Source organism: Pristis pectinata, chromosome 34 (assembly GCF_009764475.1).
Source record: "Pristis pectinata isolate sPriPec2 chromosome 34, sPriPec2.1.pri, whole genome shotgun sequence".
Classification (NCBI taxonomy): domain Eukaryota; kingdom Metazoa; phylum Chordata; class Chondrichthyes; order Rhinopristiformes; family Pristidae; genus Pristis; species Pristis pectinata.
The window spans coordinates 1,712,367-1,726,424 of NC_067438.1; the positions used below are offsets into that span (position 1 = coordinate 1,712,367).

The 14,058-nt window shown below is 47.8% G+C and overlaps 1 protein-coding gene across 1 annotated transcript in view; it reads right to left on the minus strand.

Moving 5' to 3' along the window:
* LOC127585802 (tenascin-X-like) overlaps nt 1-14,058 on the minus strand; it is an 89,954-nt gene that overhangs the window by 40,607 nt on the left and 35,289 nt on the right. The window contains exons 14-21 of the mRNA XM_052043501.1: nt 12,564-12,854; nt 11,298-11,588; nt 8,585-8,869; nt 7,281-7,574; nt 5,892-6,182; nt 4,174-4,464; nt 2,768-3,058; nt 475-768 (exon numbers count right to left, since the gene is read on the minus strand). Coding sequence (XP_051899461.1) covers nt 475-768; nt 2,768-3,058; nt 4,174-4,464; nt 5,892-6,182; nt 7,281-7,574; nt 8,585-8,869; nt 11,298-11,588; nt 12,564-12,854 — 2,328 coding nt within the window. The remainder of the gene's footprint in view (nt 1-474; nt 769-2,767; nt 3,059-4,173; nt 4,465-5,891; nt 6,183-7,280; nt 7,575-8,584; nt 8,870-11,297; nt 11,589-12,563; nt 12,855-14,058) is intronic.

Sequence of the window (14,058 nt, forward strand, 5' to 3'; positions counted from 1 at the left end):
GCATCTACAAGTAAGTTTTTCATTGCACCTGTGTATACATCTCATTGTGCATATGACAATAAACTCGACTTTAACTTTGAATTATTTGGTAAATTCAGCCAGGAACACCAGCTCTGAAATTCCTGCACAAAACATCTATGACCCTTCTTAAAACTCCATCTTTAACCAAGCCTTTGGAGCCCTGCCCCAAGGCTAAACATTGAGTGTAATGAACCGTGCCGTACAGCACCCTGGGCTGTTTGGACATGCGAGGGCTGGTTTACAAATGAGCTGTTGCTGAAACAGAGGTGGATGGAATGAACGTTACGATAACATCACCTAATTTGTGCTGATCCTTTGCACTAATTCACAGCTTTTCCAGTGTAATAATGGTCCTGACCACCACTGCCAGTCTGCAGGCGAGTCCCTGATAATGAATGGAGAAAGACAGAGAGACACATTCACATTGAGAGGGCTTGGACTGCTCCACAGTACCTGTGCTGGTGGTGGCGTGGGTGGTGAGGGGCTGGGTGCGCAGAGAGCCCGAGATCCCATAGAGATAGATGGTGTATCTGGTAGCGGGATCGAGACCCTTGATGAGGTACACCCGCTTCCCGCCAGCCACTGTGATGTTACGGGTCTCCTGCGATCCCTGGACCTTGTACTGGATCAGGAAGGAGTCAAAGGTCCTGTCTGTGGTCCAGGAGAGGCGGATGGAGTTTGATGTGACGATCGGGGTTGATAGGCTGCCCAGTCTCACCGGTGATGGGGCATCTTGTTCTTCAGAAGCTAAAACAGAGAGGTGAAAGTCATGAGGAGCTGCTGCCCACCCACTGCAGTTGGGAAAAGAGATTCTCAACCTCGGGAAATGGCCTTCTAACTGACCAACGGAAGCACCTGTCAGAAATCTGTAATTCAGCAGAAAGAAAAGCATTTCGTCTGCACTCTGTCCCAAAACATCACAAATCATAACATTTCCTGGGAATGAGACCCCTTATGTTTAGCAAGTTAAGGGATAACTTGATTGGGATTTTCAGAACATCCCTGGGAATTGATGGGGTAGTCAGTGATTCTTTCTGGCAGGGACTGTGGTTGGGAAGGGAGTCTGAAAGTGTGGGCCTGGGTATCCTGAGCGAAAATCAGAAACACTTCTACAGGCAGGGGGAGGGAGCGATTTGTATTCTCCACCACAAGTTACAATACCGTGTGGTAAATTATTTATAGGCACAGGATTTGTCAACTGTTGTTGCCAGTGGGTTTCAGGGATATGATCAAATTGCAGGAATATGGAGTTTGGTCGCACATCAATGGCGATCGCAGTGAAGAGCAGCAGAACTTTGAAGTACCGAATGGCCTCCTCCCATTAATTTCTCCCTGATAGATTGCAACCAATTTGGGCATAATAGGCTTCCATTAACAGCGATGAAGAAAGTAACCAAAATAACTGATATGCCCCAGAATCTGGGCATCCTCAATTCAGGAAACCTGATCACCCTGAACTTAATCACTTCACAATTTGTCAGCCACGCCTTCAGCTGCCAGGACCACAAACTCTGAAATTCCTGCCCAAAAAAGCCAATACCAAGATTGGTGGAGTTCTGAGTAGTGTAGAAGACTGGCAAGGGATACAGCGTGATATAGATCAGCTGCAGATGTGGGCAGAGAAATGGCAGATGGAGCTTAACGTGGATAATCATGAGGTGTTGCACCTTGGTAGGACTAATGTCAAGAGGCAGAACGTTCGCAAGGTCAAAACCCATAACAGTTTTGAAGAGCAGAGAGACTTTGGGGTGCAGGTCCATGGCTCATTGAAAGTGGCTACACAGGTTGATAGGGTGGTTAAGAAGGCTTATGGAATGCTTGCTTTCATTAATCGAGGTATTGAGAATGGGAGTCAAGAAGTTCTGATGCATCTCTATAGAACTCTGGTTAGGCCGCATTTAGAGAATTGTGTGCAATTCTAGTCACCTCACACTCTAGGAAGGATGATGATGCTTAGAGAGGGTGCAGAGGAGGTTTACTAGGATACAGCCTGAATTAGAGGGCATGTGCTATCAGGAGAGGCTGGACAACCTTCGGCTCTTTTCTCCGGAGCGGCGGAGGCTGAGGGGTGATCTGTTGGAAGTGTATAAAATTATGAGGGGCAGAGATAGGGTGGACAACCAATATCTTTTTCCCATTATTGAGCAATCTAATACCAGAGGGCATGCAGTTAAGGTTAGAGGGGATAGGATCTGAAGAGATGCGAGGGGTAAGTTTTTTACTCAGAGAGTGGTGGATGCCTGGAATGTGTTGCTTGATTAGGGTGGTGGAGGCAAATTCATTGGGAACTTTTAGAGGAGCTTGGATGGGCACATAAATGAGAGGAAAATAGAGGGATATGGGCATTCTGGAGGTAGCTATGTCGGCACAACACTGTGGGCCGAAGGGTCTGTTCTGTGCTGTACTGTTCTCTGTTCTATGGCTCTCCTAAAAACCTCTTTCTTTGACCAAGCCTTTGGTCCATGCTCTAAGGCTAAACATTTAGTGTCATTAACCGTGCCGTACAGCACCCTGGGCAGTTGGGATACGTGTGGGCTGGTTTACAAACAGATGATTCTGAGACAGAGGTGGTATGAACATTACGATAACATCACCCAATTTGTGCAGATTCTTTACACTAATTCACAGCTTTGCTGGCGCAGTAATGGTCCTGAGCATCACTCCTAGTCTGTAGGCAAGTCCCTGAAAATGGAGAAAGATAGGGAGACACGTTCACATTGAGAAGGATTGGATTGCTGCACAGTACCTGTGGTGGTGGCGTGGGTGGTGAGGGGCTGGGTGCGCAGCGACCCTGAGATCCCGTAGAGATAGATGGTGTATCTGGTGGCGGGACGGAGACCACCGATGAGGTACACTCGCTTCCCACCAGCCACCGTGATGTTCCGGGTCTCCTGCGATCCCTGGACCCTGTACTGGATCAGGAAGGAGTCAAAGGTCCTGTCTGTGGTCCAGGAGAGGCGGACAGAGTTTGATGTGACGGTTGGGGTTGACAGGCTGCCAAGTCTCACTGGTGATGGGGCATCTTTTTCTTCAGAAGCTAAAACAGAGAGGTCAAGGTCATGAGGAGCTGCTGCTCACCCACTACAGTTGGGAAAAGAGATTCTCAACCTCGGGATATGGCCTTCCAACTGACCTATGGAAGCACCTGTCAGAAATCTGTAATTCAGCACAAAGTTATGCATTCTGTCTGCACGCTGTCCAAAAACATAAGATGTCAAAACATTTTCTGGGAGTGGGACCCCTGGAGTTTAGCAAGTTAAGGGAAAACTTGATTGGAATACTCAGGACATCCCAGGGAGCTGCTGGGGAGGTCAGAGGGAAACCAGGGACTGTGGTTGGGAAGGGAGTCTGAAAGTGTGTGCCTGGGTTTCCTGAGGGAAGATCAGAAACACTTCTACAGGCAGGGGGAGGGAGTGGTTTGTATTCTCCACCACAAGTTACAATACTGTTTGGTAAATTATTCTGTAAATTTTCAGATCTTGAACCAACTGGGCACAACCCTGATCACTGCAGTTCAGCAACACCAGAGCTATTTTGATTACTTTGCACCAAAATGGACTTTTTGTTGTGCTAATTGTGGTCTTGTAATTGAGTTCTTTCCTGTAAAAATTGTGGATAATTTTTGTTTATGTTTTCTTGTGAATGCTGTTTATCTGATGCTCTGTGCCTGTAATGCTGGTGCAAGTAAGTTTTTCGCTGCACCTGTGTATACATCTCATTGTGCATATGACAATAAACTCGACTTTAACTTTGAATTATTTGGTAAATTCAGCCAGGAACACCAGCTCTGAAATTCCTGCACAAAACATCTATGACCCTTCTTAAAACTCCATCTTTAACCAAGCCTTTGGAGCCCTGCTCTGAGGCTAAATATTTTGCGTAATTAACCGTGCCGTACAGCACCGTGGGCTGTTTGGACATGTGAGGGCTGGTTTACAAATGAGATGTCGCAGAGACAGAGGTGGATGGAATGAACGTTACGATAACATCACCCAATTTATGCTGATCCTTTGCACTAATTCACAGCTTTTCCAGTGCAGTCAATGTCCTGACCACCACTACCAGTCTGCAGGCGAGTCCCTGAAAATTAATGGAGAAAGACGGACAGAAAGACATGTTCACATTGAGAGGGTTTGAACTGCTCCACAGTACCTGAGGTGGTGGCATGGGTGGTGAGGGGTTGGGTGCGCATAGAGCCCAAGATCCCATAGAGATAGATGGTGTATCTGGTGGCGGGACGGAGACCCCCGATGAGGTACACTCGCTTCCCGCCAGCCACTGTGACGTTCCGGGTCTCCTGCGATCCCTGGACCTTGTACTGGATCAGGAAGGAGTCAAAGGTCCTGTCTGTGGTCCAGGAGAGGCGGACAGAGTTTGGCGTGACGTTCGTGGTTGACAGGCTGCCCAGTCTCACCGGTGATGGGGCATCTTGGTCTTCAGAAACTAAAACAGAGATGAAGGTCATGAGGAGCTGCTGCCCACCCACTGCAGTTGGGAAAAGAGATTCTCAACCTCGGGAAATGGCCTTCCAACTGACCAACGGAAACACCTGTCAGAAATCTGTAATTCAGCAGAAAGAAAAGCATTTCGTCTGCACTCTGTCCCAAAACATCACAAATCATAACATTTCCTGGGAATGAGACCCCTGGAGTCTAGCAAGTTACGGGATAACTTGATTGGGATGTTCAGGATGTCACTGGGAACTGATGGGGCATTCAGTGATTCTTATTGTCAGGGACTGTGGTTGGGAAGGGAGTCTGAAAGTGTGTGCCTGGGTTTCCTGACGGAAGATCAGAAACACTTCTACAGACAGGGGGAGGGAGCGATTTGTATTCTCCACCACAAATTACAACACTGTTTGGAAAATTATTTATAGGCACAGGATTTGTCAAGTGTTGTTCTCAGTGGGTTTCAAGGAAATGACCAAATAGCAGGAATATGGAGTTTGGTCGCACATCAATGGCGATCTCAGTGAATGGCAGCAGGACTTTGAAGGACCGAATGCCCTCCTCCCGTTAATTGCTCGCTGATGGATTGCAACCAATTTGTGGGCACAATAAGCTTCCATTAACAGCGATGTAGAAAGTAACCAAAATAACCGATATGCCCCAGAATCTGGGCGTCCTCAATTCAGGACTCCTGATCATCCTGAACTAAATCACTTCACAATTTTTCAGCCATGCCTTCAGCTGCCAGGACCACAAACTCTGAAATTCCTGCCCAAAAAAATCTATGACTCTCCTTAAAACCTCTTTCTTTGACCAAGCCTTTGGTCCCCTGCTCTAAGGCTAAACATTTAGTATAATTAACCGTGCCGTACAGCAGCTTGGGCTGTTTGGACACGTGCGGTTTGGTTTACAAATGAAATGTTGCTGAGACAGGTGGATAGAATGAACGTTACAATAACATCACCCAACTTCACTGCTCCAAATTTAGCCTCTTGGTCATCCCTAATTCAATTGTTTGACCATTGGCAGCCTTGCCTTCAGCTCCTGGGCCCCAAGCTCCATCATTCTCAGCCCTTCAGACATTTGTCAAAGCCTCTAGCCTTGACTAAGCCTGTGGTTCCCTGACTAGAGACCAAAACATTTTCTCTAATTAAAGCTGGCACACAGTATTCTTGGCTCTTTGGATACGTGGGAGGTGGTTCATAAATGGGAGGGGTACTGAGAAGTTGGTGAATGGAATGAACATTACAGTAACATCACCCAACGTGCAGATTCCCTGTGCTAATTCACAGCTTCTGAGGCAGTAATGATCCTGAGTGCCACTGCCAGATTACTGAAGTGTTCCTGAAAATCAAAGGAGAAAGACAGCTAGAGAGAGAGAGACACATTCACATTGAGAGGGTTTGGACTGCTCCACAGTACCTGTGGTGGTGGCGTGGGTGGTGAGGGGCTGGGTGCGCAGAGACCCCAAGATCCCGTAGAGATAGATGGTGTATTTGGTGGCGGGACGGAGACCCTCGATGAGGTACACTCGCTTCCCACCAGCCACTGTGATGTTCCTGGTCTCCTGCGATCCCTGGACCCTGTACTGGATCAGGAAGGAGTCAAAGGTCCTGTCTGTGGTCCAGGAGAGGCGGATAGAGTTTGCTGTGACGGTTGGGGTTGACAGGCTGCCCAGTCTCACCGGCGATGGGGCATCTTTTTCTTCAGAAGCTAATACAGAGAGACTGAGGTTAAGAGGTGCCACAGAGCCCACTGCTGCCCGCTCCCAGTGGTTGTGAGAATTCCCAACATTGTGAATTGGCCTTTCAACTTATTGGCAGCACTCATCAAAAATCTGTAACTTCACAGAAAGTAAAGAATTCCATCTGTACACCATATCAGGATACCAAAAAGGCCAACATTCCCTGCAGCTGTGAAGTCTGGAAATTATCAAGTCATGATAATTTGATTGGAATTTTCAGGATATTCCAGGGAACTGGCAGAGCATTTAGAGGAAAACTACTCCTGCTGGTCAGTATGTCTGGGAGTGAGGACTGAGTCTAAATGTGAGAGTCTGGGTTTCGGGAGTGAAATTAAGAAACACTTCTCTTCACGGAGGGCGGGAGTGATTTGGCATTCTGCACCACAAATTACAATGATGTTGGAAAAAGTTAACTTTAAACTTAGGATTTGTAAACTTATGTTGACCGGACAGATTCAGAGGTGTGGGCAAAAGGCAGGGATCAAATGCGATATCACTGAATTGCAGAATAATTTTGAGATGTCCCTAAAGTTTCCTCTTCAATTCTACATGATGATGGCAACCAATTTGTCCACAGCAAACAGTGATAAATGATCAGAATAACCACTGTGCCGCAATATAATGGCTCCTGAATCTGGCATCATCTGCAAATTTAAATCCATTGCTATTGGCCGCTTGCCTTCAGCTCAGTGGGAGTCAAGCCTCGGAATTCCCGCCCTGAACCTCTCCACCCTTAAGGCATTTCTCAGATCTTCCTTCATTGACAGCCTTTGGTCCCCTTTCCAAAGACGGAAGCTTTAGTTTAACACTGGTGCAAAGCACTTTAGGCTGCTTGAACATTGGTAGGTGGTCTATCAGTGTGGCTGATATGGAGGCGGATGGATTCAAAGGTACGATAACGTCACCCAGTTTGTTCAGGTTCTTTGCACTAACTGACACCTCCTCCTGTGGTATGACACTCCCAAGCACCACTGTCAGATTGCAGGTGTGTTCCTGAAAATAAACAGAGAATTATGTACTGAGAGAGATATGTTCACATTGAGAGGGATCGGACTGCTCCACAGTACCTGTGGTGGTGGTGGCGTGGGTGGTGAGGGGCTGGGTGCGCAGCGACCCTGAGATCCCGTAGAGATAGATGATGTATCTGGTGGCAGGACGGAGACCCCCGATGAGGTACACTCGCTTCCCGCCAGCCACCGTGATGTTCTGGGTCTCTTGCGATCCCTGGACCCTGTACTGGATCAGGAAGGAGTCAAAGGTCCTGTCTGTGGTCCAGGAGAGGTGGATAGAGTTTGACGTGACGGTTGGGGCTGACAGGCTGCCCAGTTTCATTGGAGCCACAAGATCTTTGTCTTCGGAAGCTAAAACAGAGAGGTCGAGGTATGAGGAGGCCTGGAGATTACTACTGCCCGTGCAGAGTGGTTGGGAAAAGAGATTCCCAACCTTGGGAATTGGCTTTCCAACTGATCAACAGGAGCACCCGTCAGAAATCTGTAACTCCACAGAAAATGAAAAAAGCCTCTTTACCCATCACCTTAGAACATCAAGACCAACAACATTCCCTGTGCCTTTGAAGCCCGAGATTTAGCAACTTTGATTGGAATTTGCAGGGTATTCCAAGGAACTTATGGGGCAGTTGGAAGCAAACCATTCCCACTGGTCAGTGTGTTTAGGATTCAGGACTTTATAATAAGTCAGAGATGGGATTTCAGAAGTGAAGTTTGGAAACACTTCTACACACAGAAGGCGGGAGTGCTGGACATTCTCTACCACAAATTATAATGATGCTGGAAAAATTTATTTAAACCTGGAGTTTGTTAACTTTTGTTGGTTAAGAATATGTCAGGGATATGGAGATTGATCACAGATCCATTGCAACCTAAGTGAATGGAAGAATAAATCCATGGGACTCAAAGGCCTTCTCCAATCCATGCTCCACGATAGATTGCACTCAATTTGTGCCCAGCAAGCTCCCATTAATGGTGATGAGTTAAGTGACCAGAATAACGGCTGTGCCCCAGAACCTGGGCTCCCACAATTTCAGAGCTGGACCACCAGCTCTGAAATTCCCTCCCTAAACATCTTGGGCCTTCCTCAAAATTTCCTTCCTTAACCAAGCCTTTGATCCCCTGCCCCAAGGCCTGAACATTGTCTAATTAACCTTGCCGCATGGAACCCTGAGCTGTTTGGACACATGAGACGCAACTGAGACAGCAGTGGATGGAATGAACATTATGACAGATTCCTTTCACTAATTCACAGCTTTCCCAGGCAGTAATGGTCCTGATTGCAGGCAAATCCCTGAAAATGAATGGAGAAAGACAGACAGAGAGACATTCACATTGAAAGAGATCGGACTGCTCCACAGTACCTGTGGTGGTGGCGTGGGTGGTGAGGGGTTGGGTGCGCAGTGACCCCGAGATCCCGTAGAGATAGATGGTGTATCTGGTGGTGGGACGGAGACCCCCGATGAGGTACACTCGCTTCCCACCAGCCACCGTGATGTTCTGGGTCTCCTGCGATCCCTGGACCCTGTACTGGATCAGGAAGGAGTCAAAGGTCCTGTCTGTGGTCCAGGAGAGGCGGACAGAGTTTGACGTGACGGTCGGGGTTGACAGGCTGCCCAGTCTCAAGGGAACATCTTTGTCTTCAGAAGCTAAAACAGAGAGGTTGAGGTGTGAAGAGCCATGGACGTTACCACTAATGCCTTTGCAGAGTGGTTGCGAGAAGACATTCCCAACCTTGGGAATTGGTCTTCCAACTCATCGTGTGGCACCTGTCAGAAAACTGTAACTCCACAGAAAGTAAAGACCTCCATATACATATGTCACCTCAAGAAATCAAAAATGACATTATTTCCCATGGCTGTGTCCCCCGGAATTTAAGATATAATTTGATTGGAGTTTTCAGGATATCCCAGTGAACTGATCAGCAGTAAGAGGGAAACAAACCTGCTCCTCAGGGTATCTGGAATAGAGGACCGATTTTAAAAGTGAGATTCTGAGTTTCAGGGGTGAAGGTGAAAAACACTTCTACACAGGAGGGTGGCAGTGGTTTGGAATTCTCAGCTGCAAATTACAATGATACGGTTAAATTCATTTTAAAGCTAGGACCTGTATCTTTTGTTGGTCAATGGGATTCAGGTATGTGGGCACCAGGCTGGAACGTGGAGTGAGATCACAGACTGTTATGTCAGTGAATGGCAGAATATATTAAAAGAATTAAATTGCCTCCTCCTGTTCCATGCTCCCTAATGGAAGCAGCCAATTTCTGCACAGCAAGCCCCACATACAGCAATGAGGGAAGTGAACTGCATCACCATTGTGCCCTAAATATGTTTCCCCTCATTTCAGCATTCATCAACCCCAAAATTAATCACATCAGCAATGGCGGCCATGCCTTCAGCTGCCTGCACTTTGACACAAGTTCTGGGATTTCCACCTTGAATATCTCTGGTGTCCCTCAAAGCCACCTTCCTTGACCAGGCCTTTGGTCCCTGCCCAGAGGCTGAAATATTTAGTCTAACTCACACCGACACAGATCACCAGGGGTTGACAGGACATGTGATGTGACGGGTGACTGTAACGAGAGCTGTGGCTGAGATGGAGGTGAATGGAATGAACATTACACAGAACATAGAAGACTAAAGCACAGTACAGGCCCTTCAGCCCACCATGTTGTGCCAACATTTTATCTATCTAACCCTTCCCTCCCACATAGCTCTCCATTTCTCTATCATTCACGTGTCTAAGAGTCTCTTAACTGTCCTTAACGTATCTGCCCCCACAACCCCTGCCGGCACTGCGTTCCACACACACACCACTCTCTGTGCAAAAAACCTACCCCTGACATCCCCCCCATACCTTCCTCCAATCACCTCAAAATTACGTCCCCCTGTGTTAGCCATTGTCGCCCTGGAAAAACAATAACGTCATCCAGACTCTTTACATTAATTCACCACTTTTCTTGTGGGACCAGATTGCAGCTGTGTTCCTGGAAATAAATGGAGAGACGGACAGAGGGAGGCATGTTCACATTGAGAGGGATCAGACTGCTCCACAGTACCTGTGGTGGTGACATGGGTGGTGAGGGGCTGGGTGCGCAGAGACCCTGAGACCCCGTAGAGATAGATGGTGTATCTGGTGGCGGGATGGAGACCCCTGATGAGGTACACCCGCTTCCCACCAGCCACCGTGATGTTCCGGGTCTCCTGTGATCCCTGGACCCTGTACTGGATAAAGAAGGAGTCAAAGACCCCAGTTGCTGTCCAGGAGAGGCGGACAGATTTCACTGTGACGGTCGGGGTTGACAGGCTGCCCAGTCCAACTGTGGCTTTGTCTGTGGTAGCTGTAGATAAAAACCAAGATGAGCTTAACTTGAACTGGCGATCAGTCCTTCCAAATAAGGGTCAGCTCGCTACTGCAGGGCCATTGGTCAGTTTTCCCAAGATTTAAGGTGATCACTAGATTGCACTGGATTTGGAGTGGAATGGGCAGAATGAAATCTGAAACGCTGTCTCCTCAGCCTATGGTCAGGAGCCAGAGGTAGCGTCTTAGGGCGAGGGGCTGGGATGGAGAGGAACAGGAACTTCACTCAGGTTGGAGAATGTTTGGAATTCTCTTCCCAAGAGGGTTGCAGCCTTCAGTTGTTAACTAGATTCAGAAAAGAGGTTGCTAGGATTTTGAATGTTAAGGGAATGAAAGTATAGGGGGTTGTTTGGCAAATGAGGTAAAAAATCAGCCATGATCTTATTGAATGGCAGAGCTGATATGAGGGACTGAGTGGCCTCATCCTGCTCTATTCTTCTGGAACCTGGTCTTCCCTCCGCAGTACCGGATGGGAATGTAGCCCCAAGTTATACAGACTCCCACATCCTGAAGGCCCACACTGCCCTCTTGTATTTGGCCTTAGGTAGCTGAGGCCCTAGGTGTGCTTCACTTCTGCCCGCCTGGTGCACCCTTTGAATGCTGCCTGTTAAAGCATGTGTGTAAAGCATGGGCCCCTTATCGACATGCACATGAGGAGACAGCAGTGATCCGGTGGGTGGCGGAGGTTCCCCTTTCCGTCACCCTGGAGATCAGTACCTGGCGTGGCGATCACCCGGCTGAGAGGTTTTGTCCGCTGCCTATTTGCGAGTCCGTGGATGTAGACAGTGTACTTGGTGCCAGGCTGCAGGTCTGTGATGGTCACTGCTCGCTGATCACCAGTCACCGTAACATTTCGTGTGGTGCCACTGACGTGCTCTTTGTACCGCACCAGGAAGGCATCAAACCCTCTCTCTGCTGTCCAGGACAGGCGGATGGAGTCCGTGGTAACTTTGGTGATGGAGAGGCTCCCCAGCCTCTTTGGCTTCACATTGTCCTTCTTTGTGGAAGCTAAACACAAACAGGAGTCTGTTACTGAAGTTGGTTGGGAGTGCAGCAGTTTCCTGGGGGGTCCGTCTTGGATGAGATTCAGAAACGGTTTGGTTATTGATATAAGCACAAACCCTAGAATCTGATCTCAACCTAATCTCAACAGCTAAGGAATTCAGGAATATGAAAAGATGAAGGATCAGAAATTAGTATCACTGATCCCGCTGTGTGGGGACTCTGTTGATCCCTTTGTGCAAGGGCTCAGTAGATCCCATGTAAGGGCTCTGTGGATCCCCTGTGTGAGGGCTCCGTGGATCTCCCCGTGTGAGGGGTCTGTAGTGGCAGAATGTGTGCTCTGTGCCAGTCCATTGCCCAGAACAACTGGACACAACAGGCCGTGATGTCTGTGAGACACAACTGGCTCACGCTAACTTGCTTTGGCCAGAAACTAAGATTTTTTTTTAAGAAAGCTGAGTTGGTGACATTAAAACTGACTTATTCCTGTGAAATGCCAGAAGTTGCAGGACCTGGGTGATTGAGGAGGGAGGAGGAATCTGCTCCTCACAAACACGACTGCTGGCTGAAGCTCACAGTGAACTGCGTTAGTGAAGTGGAAGTACTCAGTAGGGGCAGTGGACAGAGAAGCAATGTCAAAGTTTCAGGTCTCTGAGCTTTCACTAGAACTGGGAAAAGTGTAGTTTCCCAGCTGAGACGTATAGAGGCTGAAGGACGTTATGGAGGTGGGGAGTTGGGGCGTTGGGGCTGCAGGAGAACACGGAGATAGGGAAGGCTGTAGGTGCTGGTGAGATTCCAAAAGCTGGATTATTCTGTTGCAAACTCTGTGTTTCAGACTGAGTTGTTTCAAGGATCACACAGTTACCGTGACCGGAGCTGGGTTGCTTTACCCACGTTAAAGGTGCGACACATAAACGTCATGGGATCTAGGAATGAAAAGACTACATTTTAGATTCTGTTTACCCTTGGTAAAATCAATACCTTTGGTGGTTATGAGAGTGGTGAGGGGCTTGGTGCGCCCGCTGGCAGAGACCCCATAGACATGGATGGTATAGGTGGTGCCAGGTCTGAGACCAGTGATGACAGTAAATCGACGATCCCCAGTCACCGAGAGGTTCCTCATCACATCCGAGCCTCGGACCCCGTACAGAATGAAGAAAGTGTCAAAGATCTTCTCCGCCCTCCAGGAGACTCGGAAGGAGCCGGTGGTGATGTTGGAGGAGGAGAGGCTGTCCAGTTTAATGGCTTCACTGGGCTGTAACTGGCCCCTCTCTGTGAAAGAAAAAGACAGTTATTGGGTACTGAAGATTTTGATGGATGATCGATGGGGATGGCTTTCATGGCTGTGGGTGAAGAGATGAGGGGCCAGAACTGAAGAGTCCTCTGCTCACCTTAGCTTTGATAAACTGGAGCAAAAGTCGACTGAGTACACTCATTCTGAGTGAGTGGGGAAGAACATATAAACTGGGTCCATAGATGAAAGATAATGATCTTACTGGTAATGGTGGCTTGAACCTTGGGGTTGAAAAAATGTGACTGGGGAGAGAATGGATGTGTTAGTTGTGATCCAAAGTTCCACAGTGTATAGATCACAGTGGATCTGAAAGTCACAAACATAGTGGTCCCTGTTCAAGAAAGGAGGGAGAAGTAAAACAGGAAATGAAAGATCCATTTGCCTGACATCCTGTCATTGGAAAAAGGCTGGAATCCGTTACTTTTAAAGAACCATGACACATCCAAGCACAGTTCGTATAGTTTTATGGAAGGAAAATCATGCTCAGCAAATTTATTATTCTTTGAGGATGTAATGGGCAGGGGGATTAAGGGGAAACAGTGGATGTGGTTTATTTGGATTTCTAGAACATATTCAAGAAGGTGCCAAATAAAAGGTTTCTCCACACATGGCATTGGAGGTAACGTACTAGCATGGATAGATGATTGGCTAAACAACAAGGAATAGAGAGCCAGGATAAACGGATCACTTTCAGGGAGACAATCTGTAACCAGCGTGGTACCATTGGCATATCAGTGGTGGAGCCTCAATTACTTATAGCTCAGATCAAGGAATCGTGTACTGTGAAGAAATTTGTCAGAAAGATCTCTCAGCAAGTTGCGAGGAGGATGCAAAGAGTCGGCAAAGGGATAGAGCTAGCTAATGCATGTGGGCAAATATTTGGTGATGAAGTGTGAGGATATCCACTTTGGAAGGAAGAATACTGAAGGAAGATTTTTGTTTCAGTGGACAGAGGCTACAGAATGCTGCTGTATTGGGGGATGTGGGTGTCCTTGCACACACAACACAAGGTTAGCCAGCAGGTTAGGATCGAAACCACTTTATTGGCAGGAGCCAGCTCAGTGCAAGAAACCCAGCCAGACCTGGCTGCAGAGAGAGTGACGCCCATGCACAGCTCCTGCTGGCAAGGAGCAGGAGACTCAGAGTAGTACAGTTAGTCGTGCTGCGTACAAAAGCTAAGGT